The sequence below is a fragment of the Hakea prostrata genome, chromosome 7, assembly GCF_041222555.1.
Source record: "Hakea prostrata isolate BN-2017 chromosome 7, UWA_Hpros_2, whole genome shotgun sequence".
Taxonomy (NCBI): domain Eukaryota; kingdom Viridiplantae; phylum Streptophyta; class Magnoliopsida; order Proteales; family Proteaceae; genus Hakea; species Hakea prostrata.
The window spans coordinates 17949646-17969192 of NC_142606.1; the positions used below are offsets into that span (position 1 = coordinate 17949646).

At 38.5% G+C, this 19547-nt stretch overlaps 1 protein-coding gene across 1 annotated transcript; it reads left to right on the forward strand.

Annotated features, from left to right (window-relative positions):
- The first annotated feature begins 656 nt into the window (after positions 1-656).
- Positions 657-19481, forward strand: LOC149010221 (uncharacterized). The gene is made up of 9 exons (XM_089163204.1): positions 657-1377; positions 2270-2361; positions 2535-3235; positions 8940-9010; positions 13430-13519; positions 13623-13886; positions 14018-14119; positions 16099-16234; positions 18387-19481. The coding sequence occupies exons 1-9, from the start codon at positions 1000-1002 to the stop codon at positions 18542-18544; spliced, it is 1992 nt and encodes a 663-aa protein (XP_089019330.1). The 5' UTR covers positions 657-999; the 3' UTR covers positions 18545-19481.
- Positions 19482-19547: the final 66 nt, after the last annotated feature.

Genomic DNA, 19547 nt, shown 5'->3' on the forward strand with positions numbered 1-19547 from the left:
AAAAGGTACAAAACATAACATCAATCAACCGTCAGTGTAAAAGCAAATAAGTAATAATAAATAACATTCAAATCAAAACCCTTTACCTTTTTAACTCTCTCTCACGGTCTCACCCTTCGTCCTTAACTCCTTCGTCCCTAACCGTCTGCAACTCTGCTAAATATTTTTTCTCAAAACAGCAAGCTTTCTCTCTCTCTCTCTCTCCTTTTCTCTTTCTCACAAATGGTTGCTGCAAGCCTGTGAACATGGTGACGCCGTCGGAGACCACCGTCGGCAGCGAAATTGAGTGTTTATCGCCGAAACAGCGAAAAATAACAGAAAACGGCGAGATATCGCCGAGAAATCGGCGATATCTTGTCGATCTCGTTTCGCCCCCTGGTTTCGGTTCGCCAGGGGGCGAAATCACCGAATTTCGGCGATATTTCGCCGAAATTCGGCGAAAAATAGTTCCATGGTCAAAAGCAAGGCGAACAATCGAAATTGACCGTTGGCAGCGCAACATTGAAGTGGACCCGAGTATGCTAGAAGTCTATTAGGTGGACCGTAGAGTCCACTCGAAAGTTTTTTTTTTTTTTTTTTTTGGTGAAGCACTCGAAAGTCATTAACCACCAGAGACTCAGAGAGAACTCCCTTTCTAAAAAGGACAAAGTATAACTGTGCAAGTAATTCAGTTTATCTACCCTAGAACCATCGCTGCTGCCGATAGTTAATAATGCGTTTTCATTTTTCTCATTTTTGGTCGTAGCTAGTTAGAATGAGTTGGTAATTGTTTCCAAGGATACAAACCAACCTGTTATAATGAAACCAACCATCAATCATCAAATACTTAAAAGTAGAACACCAGTTTTCCTCTTCGTGAAGCTACTTCGCGGTTCTTTTCTTCTTCCAAATTATCTTGTGCGTCAAGAGATTTGAGGATTTGTGATTCTTATGCTGCTTTATCTATCGAGTTTGCTTTTATTGTAGCAATTTTTTCACAGAAAAGAATCACAGATCTTAATGGCTCAGTTCCACCCATGTCCGGAGAATTCATTTGTCTTCAATTCTACTCTCTGTGCCTGCAACCCTGGCTATGTCCTAAACTCCACCGCCAACACTTGTAATCTTTTCAAGGTTGAAGGTGATGTTTTGACAGTGGAAACTGGTATAGATTACTCGTTCAATTGGCCATTTACGTTCTTCTACCTCAATTCGCTAAAGAAGTTCACTGAGTCTCAGGGGTTGTTTCTTGAGGCCACGATATTTATGCTGTTCAGTTGGTTACTCTTCTGTTTCTTCGTAAGATTAGGTAAACTTGGTGATGGGAGGACCCCATGGTTCCAGATCAGGTGGTTGATTAGCCGCTTGGATTGCTGCTTTGCTACTCGACATTGGCTGGTAAGTCACGCTTACTTGGAAAGTTGGAACTTCTTGTTTCAGGTTAGTTTTTAGTTCGTTCTTAGGGATAATCTAAACACTTTTGAGCAGTCGAACCTTTGGTAGCCTCATTCATTATCTTGTCAGGATTTGATGGATAATAGGATTGATTGTGGAATGTAAATTATAGAGTTCAGCTCAAAAGGTTGAGGTTTTCTTGGAATTTATTAGCTGATCTACTCTAGAAAGGCAGAGAGAATCAAAGTTTCAGACTTTATAGTCTTGTAGGTGAGGAAAGAGGAAAGAATCAAGACTTGCAGTTAGATAATTTGACAACGGGGGGCAATCCGGTTATTTGCTGCTAGCCTGCTAGTGCCGACGAATTGTCCAACTTTTTATTTTTCGGACTCATTTTGTAGAAGTCATATGACGATTTGATCATAATGACTGTAAGAGTCTGAAAAAAAGAAAAAGAAAAAAAGAAGAGTTGGAATAAGGTGCAGTTGAGTTCAAAATGTGGTGCTCTTTTTTTAATCCCTTTTTTGTTCTGTTCTTAATTATGTTCAGATCAAAATAGGTGGGATTTTAGGAAAAGCTTGGGAGATTTGGTATCCCTTTTACAAAAATTTTGCAAGGTGAACTTAAAGTTTTCCCCCCAAGATTATGAGAACCTGGATGACAGAATATAATGAATTAGTCATGATGGCTTCAAACCCCTGCCTCAATTAGGATGTGGGAGGTGTGAACAAAAATCCTTCTCAAAAAGGCATGCAGGCGCATTTTGTATAGGCAAATGCATTTTGGTTCCATTCCCTTCTTATTTTTTCTGTTCTATTCATGGATAAGTTTGACTGTTTCATACTCGTACTGATTTTAGTTTTGATATCTAACATCTGCATATTATTTACTTTAGGAGGATCAGAAGGTAGTTAGGAAGCGGAAAACAGAGCTTGGAGGAACCTTCTCTATTGCAACTTGGATACTTTTCATTGGTTTACTTGCTGCGTGAGTTATTGGTTACAGCTCCTTTTTTTAAATAATAATGCCACCTCAATGCTTTCCATTATTTTCTTGTCATATTTTCCTTCTTTAAGCAGTTGTTCTGTCTTTGCTGTGATTTGCTTCTTCTTCTTTTAGTCTGAGTTGATATTGACTTGGCTTTTTCAGTCCTTTAACAGGTTGATCTACCAGATTATTTCTAACAGAAATGTTGAGGTTCATAATGTGAGGGCAACGAATTACCCTGATTTGATGTCCTTCATGAATGACATGGAATTTAATATTACTACAATTTCTAGTATGAGCTGTTCTAACCTACGGAACCTCAGTACTTTAGTCTCTAAAACTCCAGGCTTCTCTGATTACAAAAGTCGCTCATTGTCAACCTTCGCAAACTATTCATGTCATAATTCTAGCAGGGGACCGACTGTAACTCTCAAGTGCAACAATTGTCAGATAAGTCTAGATAATTTGTACATTTCATGGCAATTTGTTGATATTCCGAATGTCCCTGCGACTGCTGTGGGTTTCCAGTTCAATCTTACTGCAAAGAATCATGATGATGACAAACATGTCAGCTTCATCAGTGGCATACTGAAGAACACAAGCTACACAGATGATAAGCCGATTACATTCAGGGGTGGCAATGTCAATATATTAAAGTTTGATTTATTTCCCCGGTTATATCGTAATCTGCATGGACTGAAGCTCCTTCAACCTGTGTTTCATGAATTTATTCCGGGTTCATCTATTTCTGAATCTAGTCAGCTCCGGAATTCACTTGAGAGTTATCACGATGGATTAATCAATACTACTTTGTATGTCCATTTCCTCTCTGCCTTCATTATTGAGATTGATAATCGCCATATATTTGGAATTGGTAAGAATATGTTCTCAACTTATAGCTTTTATGTATGAGTTATCCCTTTCGCAATCTGTTTTTATTTATTATTATTATTTTTTTATTCTCACTTTTTTTTTTCTTCTTCTCTGTTTGTTCATTTTATCTTTGCCACATGCACATTATTTTTATTTCCGTTTGTGAACAGTGGATAGTAGGTGCTAATGTTTAATCAATAAACTTGTCCCTTAGACAATGTTCTCAAATAGATATCATGACCTGCAGAGCTGGTGAGATGTTGATTGAGTTCTGAATGTAAAATTTATTCTTGTATCCAATGAGGAAATTATATGAATACACTTAACTTCTTTAATCTGTTAATAAACCTAAGATTGCATCTGCCTTGGGTTGGGGGAGGGAAGGAAATTGATCTGAAATAGCTGTTATCTTTTTATTGAGTGAATTTGTTCTTTCAACCAAAACCTTGTATGCAAAACTTCTGAAACCTCAGAACAATAAATCCCTTATGCTCATTTTCCCTTCATGACAATGTAGCTAATTTTCCCTTAACCAATCAATAGCTTGATAGATGATGATACAAAATTACAGAAAGATGCATAAAGTGGATGTTGTGTGCTTAACAAACAAGGTTACAGAACATACTATTAGTTTGAAGTATTGCTTAGGATATTAAAAAGAATTGGTGCTTACTGCCAGGCAGCATGGCCCCTGGTATGGAAGGCAACAGGAGCATGCATTGGGTGCACCAACAGGAGTTGGATTTTCTAATTTAACAGAGGGTGGAGGGTGGTATTGTCATTTTACCTAGTCACCACACAGCCTGTCAGAGATCTTTTTTCTATTAAAAAATAACAAATTTAATACAGTTTTTAAATTGGAATAGGTTATGCTGAAACTGTATATAACACAATAATTGTGGAGGCTGGCTACTGTCAAGTCTTCATTTTTTTTTTGGGGGGGGGGGGGAACGATGGAGCTTTTTACATATAAGGGGGGGGGGACCTAATAATACCCAAGGAGAGTTGAACTCTTGACCTCTTACTAAGAGTTGTTGGTCATGGCCAATTCAGACAACTTCTTAGGTGGTTACTGTCAAGTCTTCATCATTAGCTAATAGTAAATTTGTCCAATTTAAGACTAGCCAAAAGTTCTTTGAAGATGTGGTGTCCAAATGATGTAACCGAAGTTCTCTACTGGGGCTTCAAATTTTGTTTGCAACTGGTCCATAAGTTGGGGATATCTTCCTGCCTGTTTTATCCTATTCTTTCTGTATTAACTATTAAGTGATCTATTATGAAGATACTGGCCAGTAGCATATTTAGGAAATATTTTCCAGATTTGCATGTGGGTGTAGCGCCAACTGTGTGGGGAGCTTTTAATTTGAGTTGGGATAATCTACCAGTCGGGTAGAAGGTTATGCTCCCCTGACCCTCCTCTATCACATATTTAGGAGGAGGTCCACCTTTGAGAATTGATAAAGTGGATCATAAATGCTTAGAGGTGACCCCCTCCTAAATGAGTGGTAAAGGGACGTGAAGGGAGCAGAATCCTCTACCAGTCGGGGTAGAGGATCCAGGCTCAATTCGAGTTTTCTTGCAGGTGTGAATTTTGAGAAGTTACCTTGGGCAGCTTGCGTGGGAAAACTTGAGAGTATAATTTCCAGATTTTCTCTAAATCTTTGGGGCCCATATTGACTACCCTGGAAATAAGTCACCGTCAGTTGCTGCCTTGCATAGGATATTATTAGGAGATCTACTAATTTCTATTCTATTTTAGTATGTCATGTAAACATGATTCACTATGTGTTTGGACCTTTTATTTAGAATATTTTTTTTTTGTAAGTTTCACTTTTTCTTTTATTTAGAAGTAGGGCTATATATCTGGAAGAGCCTTAACATGTTAAACAACTAGAAAAGTCTAGTTATTTGGAAATGGTTATGTGAGGTATAGGGAGGTGACAAACCTATGAGAGGGTGAAAGGCCCCGGGAAGAGTCAGAGGCTTACTGATTCCCTAGAATAATCCGTGAAAACACTTAAGCTTTGTTTGATTGCTTGGGCTGCTAGAGTCAGCCTTGTGCCTTGATTGTTCAATATGTCAGCCAAATGTGTGGATTCCCTCCTTGCCTTGGACTTGATGTGTCAAGGACTTAATTTAACCTTTTGAAAAAAGGCTAACAAGCTTGTACTGGTCTCTCGAGAGGTGACTAAAACTCATCTAGTTTTTGATAGAAGACTGAAACTCTTCTGGTCTTTTGAAAGAACACTGAAACTTTATTAAATCTAAAGAAATTTACTAATAAGCGATGCTGGAAAGGATAAATTGTGCATTTGCAGAGGTTTGAGCGGTGTTAAGTGTTGTTTGTGTGAAATCCCCTAGAATCCTAAACCGTCAGCCTGTTGGTTTCAAGACCATGAACTCAGAGCTTGAGTAGGCGACAACTTGGTCCATTCGAATTGAGCTCGGAGGTTCGAAAATGGAACTTATAGAAGTGGATGACCACCACGAAGGAGACTCAGCCACTCTAATGGAGTTCAAGTGGAGGGAGAAAGTCAGTCTAGAAGGTATAAAAAGGACATTTTGGCATGCCCGAAAACTGATGCTTGAGGACTCAAATTTCAAGGTAAACTATACAGTTGATCAGGCCTTGGAATGACCTTTCTACCCATCCGAAGATCACCAGAATTGGCTCTCAAATAAGAGAGATAGAGGGCCGGTTGCACAGCTGGTTCAACTGCCCACTACCTAGGTGCATGGCAAATTCGGGATTTTGGGTTTAAAACCCTATTTTATGACTCTTACCTCTCTTAAACGCATTTCTTTATGTTAGAGTGTGGTTGAGAGCTTGGGAGTGGAAAAAACCTTGGAGTTTGGTAGATTCCTTGCACGTGGTGAAACATCAAAGTGTGAATCATCGCGATAGAATGTGGATAGGTGAGCATTCATGAAACCCTTTGTTCTAACCTATCTTTGAGGTTATTTATGAGTAATGAATGCTATGTTGTGGTGGTTGTTGATGTTGATTAGTATTGAATGCTTCTTTTTACCTCCATTTATGTCTCCCGACCCAATGATTGTTGGTTCATACAAACCTTTGCATTTGACACCGATTTGACCTCTCTAAGACGCCCGCAAACAGACTTGGGTAACCCAAATTGGGGGTTTTCATTTGGGAATCAATTGGGATGTTCGAAAGGTGTTTTGGGGACCTTAATGTTGTTAGATTGAAGACCCCAATGCCCCATTTTGAGATGATTTCAAAATGGAGCTGAAATCGACCATTTTGGTTGCAGTCCTAGAGTGGGCGGTTGACTGGGGCAGTTGACCGGCCCTGGTTGGCTCGTTCAACAACCCCCTATGTTGGGTGTGTGTAGTGACCCCTGATTGATCCCCGACTTACCTCCGTTTGATTTCTCATGATTCTAAGCTTAATTTGAGTTAATTGTATCCTTTTTGGCGTATTTCTTTGGACTTTGGAGAGTGTTATTGATATTAATAGGTGAGGAATACATCTCCCCTATCTTGTGCCTTTGAATTCATTTGAAATGTTTAATTTCATTGATGTTGTATAGTTATTTGAATTGCGTGAGACTTTGCATGACTGAAGGTAATGTGATGTGTTGTTTATTTATTTTTCAAATTACATAAATGATGAAGTGATTATGATGTGTGTGTGGATGTGATCATGGGACACTGTCCTCTTGTATGTATATATCAACTTGGGTTGTCGGTTCGCCGTTCGTCCATTACCTTGGTTACCCTATAATCACTTAGACCTAAGTACATGGTTAATAGGTGTCTAGATGTAGTGGCTAGTGAACCCTTGAGTGCTACTTCCCTTTTTGTAGAGGTATTGAAGCCGAGTAACCCGTGATGTCAGAGGCTGGATCTTGTGAGCATCAAGCAGGCCCACTGCCATCATGAGGTGGTAGGGTTGCATGTGTATAATGTTGGGCTCATGTTACTTTTAACACAACGTGCAATTTCCATGGGGAAGCCACGAGAGCGTCTGTCTATGCATATGTGGACGACCATAGGGTTAAGGAATGGAATCCAAGAGATGCCTCCCGTTGAGGAAAGATATTTGGACCATATGTAGTACGAGACCATATGACTATGCATTGGGCTTAGAGTTATCCATGACATGCTCCAGTTCTTAGACCAAATGATGATGTGAGAGAGTGTTGACCTATTCCCCAGCCACGGATTAATGTGACTTGACCCAATAACTGCGAAGAACCCAAGAGACGCCTCTTGTTGAGGGAGAGTGATGAGATCGCCCAGAGGAGGCTGGTGTATAGCTTAATGTGTGTCTACCATAGAGACCTCATGGTTAAAGTTAGGTACGTACTTGCATGCTCATTAATTATGCGAGGACTCCATTCAAATGGAGGATCTGTCGCAGACAAAATGCTTTGAAGGACTGGCTAGCGAGGAGGTTGACTCGCATGGAGCTTCGTGCCCGTGCTCGGATTGCTCCTATGGGGCCGTGTACTATTGAGGGTCCGGCAGTTTCTTTGGAGATTATAGTTTCCCTCGTAGCCCTTTGTTATGTTATTCTTATTGAGCCCATAGAGAGGGTTGACGTCATTTTTCATCAAAGAGCCTAGACTTCCGCTATGAACATTTTCCATTCTTTGACTCTGATGATTAAACTCGATTAACTTTGGATAATGACGGATTAATTAATGGATGATTGTAATAACTTGATTATTATAACTTTGATCTTTTTATCTTAATCATTTCTTGCTCTTTGATTATGCTATATTGTTTGGTATTATGGGTTTGGCCATGAACCTTGATCCTGTAGTTTGTCAACCCCACAGGTATTCGGATAGACCGGATCCGGCTGGGTGGGGTGTGACAGTTTGTGTGCAAAGAAGGGGAGCACCGACTTATATTGGTTTGGGTTCCTTCCAAAATTTCAAACTTCCAACCAACCTACCTTATCCCTTGGATAACGTCATTAACTACTCTGCTGACTATGCCAAATTCAAACGGGTTGCTTATCCCTTGGAGTAACTCCCCTAACCACTTGGCCACTAGGTTCTTTATCCCTTGAAGCCATATTCACATCCACTAGGTCAGTTGCTCCATATCTGAAACCAGGTCCGTTTTACCGGGTCCTGGTCTATTTCTGACCCAATTGTCATTAGGGGCCCGAACACTTAACCATTCTAATGCCTTTTTTCCTTTTATTTTTCTTTTCTTCAGTATTTATTTAATCTGGAACATGTGTTGCTGAGTGGAGAACTGAGACATCTATATCTGCTACTTAAGTTGCTGCCAATCAAAGTATTGACCAATTTAAAAGCCTCTGTTGAACATGGCTCTAGCTCTTAGGTCTGCCTTTAGCTCTTCATGTTCCTTTGATCTGTGGATTAAATCACTTCTCCATACAAGGGCATTTAAAGCCTCTGTGGAATGTGAATATGGCACTGAAATTGACTTTCTTGGTTGAACAGGTAAATGGTGCATACATAATACATATAATCATGGATCTTAAGCAACAATTATTGAATTCTAACAACATAAACATGCTTACCTCTAAGCTACCACGTTGGGTGCTCGGGTGAATCAAAAATCAATAACCATTACCATTTCTACATTTCTCACCCTTTTTCTTCAAATGAATAAGTGTTTTTCTTTGCAGTAAACAATAACGAGTTTCATTTATATACGTTTAACCTGATGTGATTTCTATGTTTGCCATGATTATGCAGTGGGCTTCCTTGCTGATGTTGGTGGTCTTTATGCTATTAGTATTGCTCTCTTTTTCTACTGCTTGGTACAAGTAAGTTTCCAATTGCTTTGCATGCTCTTAAGTTTCCAATTGCTTTGCATGCTCTTAAGTTTCCAATTGCTTTGCATGCTCTTTGTCCAGAATTCTCAATTCTTACCATATATTTAGTTCCCTACACTTAATGTAAGACTGGACCTGCATGTTATGGTTTTTAAGACCACTTAACATTGTTCCCTGTGACGAGGAGAAGAGGAGCGAGTGTACCTTTAACTGGTCACCTTTTGGGAAGTTTCCCCTTCATTGTCTGGTGTTAAGAAGACAATGCTTCATTGTCACGTTTCTGTCCAGCGAATGTTAAGCCCCAATTTGGGCTGCTTCTTTCATGACATGTTAATACTTATAAACAAAAGACAAACCCTCATTAAATTTTAAAGAATCATTTTTGTTATTCAGAACATGAAGTGTTATTTATATTTAAATGGGAAATAATAAATTCTACATATAATTCCTATTCCGTATGCCTATGAAACAAGGCATCTCATTGATGAGTGCCAAGCATAGTTCAAGATACGTTTTGGATTTCAGCTAGATTTGAGTCGAAACCTGGTACATTTTGGGATGGTCAAACACTCAAATGGACTCAAACTTCAGAGAAACCTTAAGTAAGTGTTAGAACCTTTAGATTGATTTGGGGGGGGGGGGGGGGGAGAATCTAAAATTGTAGTTTGGTTTCAGACCTTAGTTACTAGTAATATGAGCTGTACCCTGCTGCATAGTTTCTTTACTATACATAATTTGTATTAAATGCATCAAATTCAATTAATCAACTAGAATATACGTTTGGAATGAAGACAAATAAGTTAATAGTCCCCAACACATTTTTCCACCAATAAATCTAAGTAGTTTGGTGAAAAGACCCAAAAAAAAAAAAAAAAAAATCTGCTGTTGAATGTAACAAAATATGAAAAAATGGATCAAAATTTTGACTAATTCAATCAACTTAGTGCTTTTGTATGCACCATTTTGTAAACTTCCCTAAAAAATGATATTGAAATTGTAATCTAAGTTCTATCATTTCTCTAAGCAAAAATTCCAAAAACCATTTTTTAACCTTGCTTCACCTCCAAAATTTTGATCAAACTTTGCACATCAAGTGAGTCGGCCTATACTTCGGTGTTTTTTTTTTTTTGGATGAATATATAACTAAATTATACCACGAGAAGAATGCACTGGGGGGAGGGGGGAACCAGCCTTCGAGGGGGAGGCCAGATAAGGAGCCAAGACCCCAAAAGACAACAATGAGTCCGTTCCTTGGAGTATCAACAACTGGGGGATGGGGGATAGATTGGAGTCTAGTAGATACATCAAAGTAGATGGCATTCCAAATCATGTCCAAGGATCGAGGCACTCCCACCACATGTGGCAAATAGTGGCACTAAAGACTAGCTTACTGACTCAGTCACAAATAGATGAGCCCGAAAATTTTCTCAAAATCCAAGACCAATCTCGAGTAAAACCAAAAGAACGTCTTGAACTGGTCCAAATGGAGGCAAGGGCTTTCCCCTAAAGAGGGCGGGAAAAAGGGCAAGTGAAGAAAAGGTGCTTTAGGTCCTCTGAACCATTTCAACAAAGGATGCAGTTAAGGTTTACCGGGATGTGACGGCTAATAAGAAAAGCCTAGGATGGGAGGCCAAGGTTGAGGGCTTTCAGAGAGTGAGGTAATGGCGTGGGATGTGTCTTTTGAACCAAACTAGGGGGGCCTAGGGGATAGGGGGAAGAGGAACAAATTAAGTTCTAGGACGAGGAAATGGAGAAGGTTTTGGAGGGGGAAGGAACCCAGATAGTGAGTTCTCGAGGAATATCCAAAAGGGGAAAGAGGGAAAACCAAACCTGTGTGAGATGGGGGTGGGGGATGGGAGATCAAGAGCCACCGGCGATGAACATGGAGAGGGGAGTTGGGTTAGCGATGCGAGACACATAAACTGTACGGGGGCCCAGGATGGTGAAGAGGATATCCATCAAATGCCATGGTCAAGCCAAAAAGAGAAGGAGGATCCAGAGGAGATTTGGGTGGAGACGGTAAAAAGGGCAAGGGGTCTCAAGCGGAGGAGTTTTCTCTAGATCCACGAGGGGTTGGAGGGGGGATCGGAACAGTCCAGATTGAGTCTGATTTGAGAAGGTGGGAGTATACCCAATTAAACCAAATAGAGTCATGCTTGGTAGCAATCTTTCAGATGAGTTTTAGATGGCAAGCCATATTGATGACTTGGATACGGTGGATTCCCAAACCACCTTTGGATTTGGGATCACAAATGGCCGACCAACTAATGGGTGAAAGAAGCGAGGGGAATCTTGACCCTTCCAGAGAAAGGCAAAAAAGAGGGATTCCATAGCAAGGATAGTGGCTTTGGGATGGAGATAGCATATATTTTGTTTTCGTTCATCTTGAAACTGAAATAATACAACATATTTGGTTGTTTTGACTTAAATCTTGAACTAAGGTCTGAAACCACCAAAATATCTTTTAGGTTGAACTGAGATTAATAAAAGGTCATTCCCAATGTACGAGGTTCCCGCCAATACCCAGGCTGAAATGAGATGCTATGTTGAAATGAAAAAAAAAAAGTATTTTGGAAATTGCAGTCATTTTTGCATTCTACACCCAAATAACCATGTATACTCAAACAAGAAGAAAAAAATGTTTCAATAAAATTTTGGTATCTCAAATTTTGGTCTGGTCAAATTGGCCACTGAAATGAGATCCAATACAATGGTTCAAAATCACCCATCATTTTGCCTTACCTTGGTGACATGACAATCATGCCATTCATGGATGTACTGAGATAAAGAATTACATAACCATGGTATTTCATATTTGAATCACTAAAATTCTGAATCTTCTTCACATACTCAGGGCGGAGCCAGGATTCAACATTTTTTTTTGGGGGGATAATTAGAGTTTGGATCACCTTCCAAATGGGGGAGGCACTAATGCTTTTTCACTACACATTGTATGGGCCCATGCGGGACCTACTAAGGATCTCACCTCTGAATTATATTATCATGTTTAGACATGGGCCTACACATTAAAAATATAGATAATCATTAATAATGACATTTTTTTTACCCTTACAAAAATATAAGTAAATTAAAGCAGAAGGATAGCTAACAAATAAATATCTTATAAAATATTTTGTAGTTTTAATTATTTTTTCTCATATAAGAAAAAACTTAAAAAATCAACATTAAAGGGAAAAGGGAAAAAAAGAAAAGAAAAAAGAAGAAGATGATTTCAACAATAGAAGGATAGATGCAAACTAAACGAATCATGGTAATTGGTTACTTTAGGGCCTGTTTGGTTACATGAGTCTGGAGATTTCAAATATCTAGAGATTTCAAATCTATAGACTTCAAATCTATGGAGTCATAATTTATAAAATTAAGTGTTTGGTTGTGGAATGAAATCTGTGGATTCATCCTAAAAAACTATTTGATTGATGTGATTTTTGTGAATGTGCAAATGTATAGCTTTTTTGAAATCTCTGGATTTCACTCTTTACCCATAAATCTACAGATTCACGTTTTTAGTGTAAAAAGGTGAATCTATAGAATTCATGAATCTAGAGTAAGAGAGACCATACAAATTCAAATAAAAAAATAAAAAAATCAAGAAAGAGAGAATAAAAATGGAGAAAGAGTGAGAGAATACATGATTGTTGAGAAGATTTAGGAATAAACTCCTTACCTTTAGCTTTCCAAGTTTTCTCTTTCTCTAAGCCACATGTGAAGATAGAAGAGAGAAGAGAGAATAAATAGGAATGGAAAGAGAATAAATAGGGAGAGATTTTAGCAATTATGAATTAGTATTTAATTGGATTCTACTTTTTCTTCCTCGAAAATAGGGGTTCAATCGTAACCGTTAAATAATTATTAAGGATGACATTTATACCCCATCATCTTTAGCTTTAAAAAAAAATTCAATATTTTTTTTTTTGGGGGGGGGGGGATAGTGATATTTCACATGTAAGAAGAGAAAAATTAGGAAAAATAAGGAAAGTAACTAAATTTTTTTTAAAAAGTGGGGGTGGGGGAGGGGCATGGCCACAACGCACATACTACATTACTCGATTTGGATAATACACGTTGCAACTATGGATCCCAAATCTTGCTATAAGTGCATTATTCTGAGATTATCTTCTCTTTAGTTTCTGCCCCAACTTGAATCCATGGTGTTTTACCCCAAAAAAATAAAAAATAACTTCAATACATGGTGTATTATGACAGTTTTGGGTTTGGGCAGCTGCTGATGGAGGCTTTATTGATGTTTTCTTTACCTAAAGTATCCCATCATATTTTTAGATATTGTGATTCTTTGGGATTTTAAAGAAACTGAATGGAGCACTAGGTTTTAATATTTTATTCATTATTTCGTAATCTGTAGTATATAATTATATTTGCTTTCTTTCATAGTGTGAGTCCAGGATAAAGAGGCTCCGCAATGAAGATAGTGTGTTCCTGAGTATTAGAAACCGCAGAAAAGCTCAAGATCGTTGGGATAAGGCAATCCTCAATCTATTCACTTTTTTGTCACTTGTATGAAACATTTATTAGTCACTTATTTTGTTAAACTGATTGGTTTTTTTTTTCTTCTTCTTTCTTCCAGTTGAGGAAATATGTAACGTACACATGGGGTTCTGGCAAATTGGAAGATGAATACAGTGGTCCCGAAATGGACTCATGTTATGGTTGTATGATGATTGAGCATTCATGTGGAAATGGATCTTCATTGAAAAAGAAACAATCTATCAACATTGATACCATCAGTTTTGAGCATTCACATGGAAATGGATCTTCATTGAAAAAGAAACAATCTATCAACATTGATACCATCAGTTTTAACAGAAGAGATCACTTACACACTGACAAGGTAGATATCTATGGCTGACTGTTATGGTTGATGTAAACTTGAATATCTCCGGGATACAAATGTACCCTTTTAAGTTGGAAAGGTAAAAGAAATGCTACTAGTTATTGGCTAAAATATTTCATATCATACAGAACACCATACCTGAAAGTGCCAAGACACAAAGAGTCAACACAGGTTTGGCAGGTGATACAGGAGATCTTGAAAGGAAGTCTGCAGATTCAGAGGGTATACAAGTGAGTCAATCCTGTTTATGATTTCTTCTATGACTGACATACTTTTTCTGTTTTTCCCCCCTTCCCCTTCTTTCCTCAGTAGTCTCCTGTTAGGGTATCTAAAATTGTTCAAATTGATCCCAAATAATTTTTTAAAAATTTTTGTGAATTAAAAATTCAATAATAAATTCCCTGAAGGGTTGTTGTGGGGGGGGGGGGGGGGGCAGAGGAACCTATACAAAGCTCAAGCTCTAAGAAGACAGGCCATTCAACGATATGCCTGTTCTTTTTTTTTTGGTGGTGGTATTGGGGGGGGGGGAATCCTGTGGAGCTTGGAGCTTAGAGCTAACATCAAAGAAGATAGCTTCCCAAATCATGTCAATAGAGCCAGAATTAAAGGTCCATCTTTGAAGACTCTGCCCCACATAGATGTGGGATGTAGCAGCCTCAAACACAAGCTTACCAGCTGTCTTGCAAGTCAAACTACCTTGAAGTCCCTATTAAACTGAACTACTACCTAGCAAATGGGAGGTGTTGCTGATGGATCTTTGAAAGTGCTCCCTTTAAATGACCCAATAAATGGGAAGAGAAAGTATTATCCATAAACTAGACTACCCAGGTGCACTGGTCTTCATCCTGCCAATATTTACTGAAGGCAGAACATTCTCAAAACCATAATCTGAAAACCCAACCCTTGAGCGCTTACTCTTAAAACCCTGCATCTTGAACTCATGTCAATATGTCATGAATAAATTTCTGCTGAACTTGCTGAAGTCCTCAAACTATCTGTGTCACTCATAGCAGGAAATAATATTTTTCTATTTCTTTCCTTCTACCTTAGTCATTATAGTAACAAAGATTTTCCATAAACTTAAGTGTCTGGTTCCTCGACCAGTTATGGATCAAATTGCCCAATGTTGGAACCGTTTTCATCCTTGGAAATGAAAGCAGTGGAAGAGGAATTTACGTATTCTGGAATCATTCCTTCCCAAAAATAACTGTAAATAGAAAATGTCATTTCTATTATGATTTCCATGGTCTTGGGTATCTGGTTCTTCATTTTACCAAGCGTCATCGGTTTTAAGTCTGGAAAGAGCGTCTCTGTGAATTCAGGGGTAAAGCTGTATGCTGTGTGACCCTTCATGACCTCACAGTTGATGGAGCCTCATATACTGAGTACGTTCCTAATATCTGGTTCTTCAACATTCTTATGTTTAAAAAAAAAAAAAGGACAGAGAGAAACAATCAGAAAATCCTAAACCATGGCCTAACCTTAAGCTCTCAGACCCTCAGCCGTCAACTCATATCCTTGGGGGACCTTTTCAAGTCCTGGGGTATTCTTTCTTTATGCTGCTCGGTGATAATAAACAAAATTGCTAAGTTCATATGGATTATCAGTTTTTTTGAATCTATTTGGCAACCGTAAAATCCGAACCCTATCAACCATCAAACTCTCAAACCAAAGCACAAATTCTTTTTGGCCAATACACTTAAGCTATGTTTATTGTGTTCTTTTTTCATGAAATAATCATCTATTCCTACAAATTGCCCAAGAAACATCTGAAGGGATCTTCCCATAGACTAGGCATTGGTTCTTCATCATCCATATAATTACCACAGGTAAAGCGCTCTCTGTACCTGTTAAACCATCAACAAATCGCAAAGACCTTGTTCCTGAAAATGCTAGACTGCTAATTAGCTTGAAAGATTGATTGATTTCCAGATGTTTGTTCTTGTTTTCACATTCTTATAATCCATTACATGTCTTAAGAATATAGGATACATAGCAACAAACATAGAAAGCATAGAAGTACACAAGTATCTCATGTACTCAACCGAGGCCCATATTTACTGAAAGATAAGAAATTTTAAAATCTATTAGTCATGATATTTTCTTGATTGAAGGTCCATTCATTATGGATGTTTTCTTGATTAAGGGAAATTGCATCATTCTCAAAAGGTTTGTTGAGTCTAATACCTCTCACTCTATCCTTCTCAAGGTTCTTGAACATGAAGATTCTGGGGTTAAGCAAGAGGAGGGGAATGGAAAGTCAGTTGTATCTTCTGGGGGAGCTGCTTCTCAGCCTGCAGCATCTGTTCCTTTTGATGATACCCTTCCAGAACCACCTTTGCCAGGTATTTATTGATTCTTACATATTTAAAAGCATATTCCATGGACAGCAATCACGGTTGTTTGTCAAGGTGACTATCCAACCCAAGACGCTAGAGGGGCGTGGCGGGTGCCTATGTTTTTAATAAACGACTATAAGTAATATGTTGAGGGTTATTATATATAGACGCTAATCTGCAATATAGTAGCCATATCAATGCAAGATGATATAATTATACTAAGAACCTAATATGAGAAAGTCAGCATAGAATATGCAAAGTGTCAGATAATATAAGCATATTCATCGAATAACAGAGCAATAGGAATGAATCAATCAACATCCTGAAGTGTCAACATGGCATGTTGTCTTGGATCCAACATTGCTTGGACCCCTAGATGATGCCTTGACAACCATGAGAGCGATTTTACTGAAGTGAATCAAATATGTGTGGAGTTATGGAATAATGGCTTGTGACTAATTGATCACAGCCCCTCTTTGTTTATAATAAATGAGGAAACATTAAAAAAAGGCCCTGCGATAGAAATACTCTTGAATCCATCTTATAACCCTCCTCCTGAAGTTGTTGCATAAATGTCAAACATGCCTAACTTGTTAATGGTAGATACAAACTTTTTTACTATTATACTCTTGGTAGAAAAATCAGCCAACTGATCCCCTGACTGAATGAATAGAATGCAGTTTACTCCTTGATGAAACGATGATCAACCTCAATAAGCTTGGTACAGTCGTGTTCCACTGAGTTATAAGCAATGCTAATTGCTGATTTGATATCAGTGTATGCGCATTGCCAGCTCAGCAGGAATACATAAATTGTGAAAAGTCTTTGCAGCCAAAGGACCTCACAAGTACCATAAGCTAGAGCCAAAACTCTACTGCAGCACTGGATTGGGCAACAATATGTTGCGTTTTGCTCTGTAAGTCACTAGGTTCCTATCAATGAAGGTACAATATCCAAAGATAGTCCTGCTATTATCCAGACATCCTGCCTAATCTGCATCTATATTGGCTCAACTTGCAAGTGACCCTGAGGGAGAAAAAGAACATTTTTCCAAGGAGCACACTAGAAGTATCTCAGGATAACCGGAGTGAGTATCGTGCATATACTAACTTACAATACTTACTAAAATGTCATATCAAGCCGTGTGAGGGATAAGTATACCAAACGAGCAACTGATCTTTGGTAGCTGCTTTTATCCACAGGATCTTCATCTTTACCCTTTAAGAGTTGCATTCGATAGTGCCGTTCCTAGAAACTGGGGATAGGGAACCATAAGAAGTGCCTAAGTATCCAGGCGCATTGGTTGTATTGATTTGTCATCCTCTCCAAAACCTTGGTTCAGGTGCTGTGTCAATTATGCAGGGTACCATCAGCCACTCAATCTTTGGTATTACCTGATAGAGCAGAGTACTGAAAATTTTGTGAGGGAAAGTAAGTCATGTAATCAGTATCCCCTGAGCCAATTTTCTAGGAATTGGATGTGATGAAGGAACTATGGTCATAGATTAGAAAAAATTAAATAAAACCTGGTTGGTCAGAGCAATAAGATGGTGAGGGTTCCCTGGTAGGATACAGATGGAGCTGGTAAAGAAGACGATTCCAACTGAAAAGAAAAGATTGGTTTTCTTTTTCTTTTCCCTTTTTTTTGGTTGTTGTTGTTGTTGCTATGTTGGGGTGGGGTTAGAGAGGTCTTCTCTTTCCAACTGTTTTACTCAATAAGCCCGGAATGAGGATTTTCTTTCCCCTTGAAGTATCTCATTTACAACACTATGTAAGAATCTTTGATATCATATCAAATTTTTAGTTCAGTGGCAAATATGAGTAAGATATGTTACTTATTTACTTCAGTTATATTTCTTTCTAATACAGGAGTTTGTAGTTATGTTCCTGATCAGACTAATTCCATCACCTCCACCCCCCCCCCCCCAAATTCAGGAAAATTAGTTGTTGGTAGAGTGCGATTCTTGAGATTATGGTCATTATTTTTGTTTTATTTTTTTCTAAGTAATTTATGTCGACACTGTTCTAAAGAGATGTATGTTGCATCTAGGGTACTCACAACTTCTTCAGCTTTAATAGGTGCTGAAGTACTAGGGTTTACTGGATATTCTATAGTAACCTGGCTTTTTCTCCTGATTTTATATATTTCATATTGCAGAAATCAATTGTGGTTCTGGAGTTGATATATCAGAAGTTCAAAGGAACCTACAAAATCTTTACGATTACAATATCTTGTTGAGGAAAAAGTTTATTGCAGCTCAGTCAATGCTTCAAGATTTGGCAGTAAAATCTACAAATAGTAATGGCAAAATATGAACGTGGCGTGGAGTTCTCTGGTTGCATCTTGTGATGGAAGAATGGTTCCCTCTCCATTGACTAAGGTTCTTTATGTGAGTGTGTCAACTGTCAAGTGGTTCCCGGTGATGCTTGTTCAAATGGTTATTTTTTGTGGAATCAGTTGCTGGTGGAGCTAGTTCTTTATAATGAGTTACATGGGTAATACTTCATTAACCTGTGTATCAGAATCAGTGGCATGTTTACCATAGAAAATGTGGGACAGAGCCCAATATCATTCCTCATTAGAAGAAAATTGTCAATCCGAAATGTTCCTTCATGAAAGCTGTGGCCCTCTGGATGAGCTTGAATTTATACTCAGGGTCTATTGGCACTCGAGCTGTACAAGTTTTTCAAAAGCAGAGCGCCATAGGGTTGCGCCTCCCTTGTTTTTCTGTTCATTGATTGGGTACATATTTATGTTTTGAGGGTAGATGGAGGTAGCCAGTAATACTATGCAAGAAAATTGCTTTGACCACTAATTTTCTGGTTGTAATATATTCTGTAAATGTTATGGCAGGTGAGATGTTTTATTGGGCCATCTCCATTTGCACAATTGATATGACTCACGTTTGATATGAATCTCAGGCAACACCCCTGTTTGATTGAAGTCTCACTATCACTCTCTCTCCCTCTGCAACTCTCACTGCACTTCCACTCGACGTTTGCAGCTGTCACCTTGGTCACTGTTTTATTTTTTTATTTTTATTTTTTGGATGGGGTTCAGTAAGAAATGGAACTTCCTGATTGCAGGCTTTCACATCTTTGAAGAACTTAAAAGATTTAACTGTACGATATCTCTGCTAGGACTTTTTTCCGTTTGGTAAATGTTTCAGAAGAACTTAAAAGATTAACTAATCCCCTTCTCCTAAGTGCCTGATGTCTGGGGTGCTTGATTTCCACAAGAGTCTGCCCAGGCTAACCGGCTTGAAGGAGGAACAGATGCGGGAGAGAAAAGGTGTTATATGAACTATTTTACAGAGAG

Coding starts and splice junctions, on each gene's coding strand:
- LOC149010221 (XM_089163204.1), top strand. CDS start 1,000: ATGGCTCAGTTCCACCCATGTCCGGAGAATTCATTTGTCTTCAATTCT. Junction 1,378..2,269: donor TTGCTACTCGACATTGGCTG/GTAAGTCACGCT, acceptor TATTTACTTTAG/GAGGATCAGAAGGTAGTTAG. Junction 16,235..18,386: donor TCCAGAACCACCTTTGCCAG/GTATTTATTGAT, acceptor TTCATATTGCAG/AAATCAATTGTGGTTCTGGA.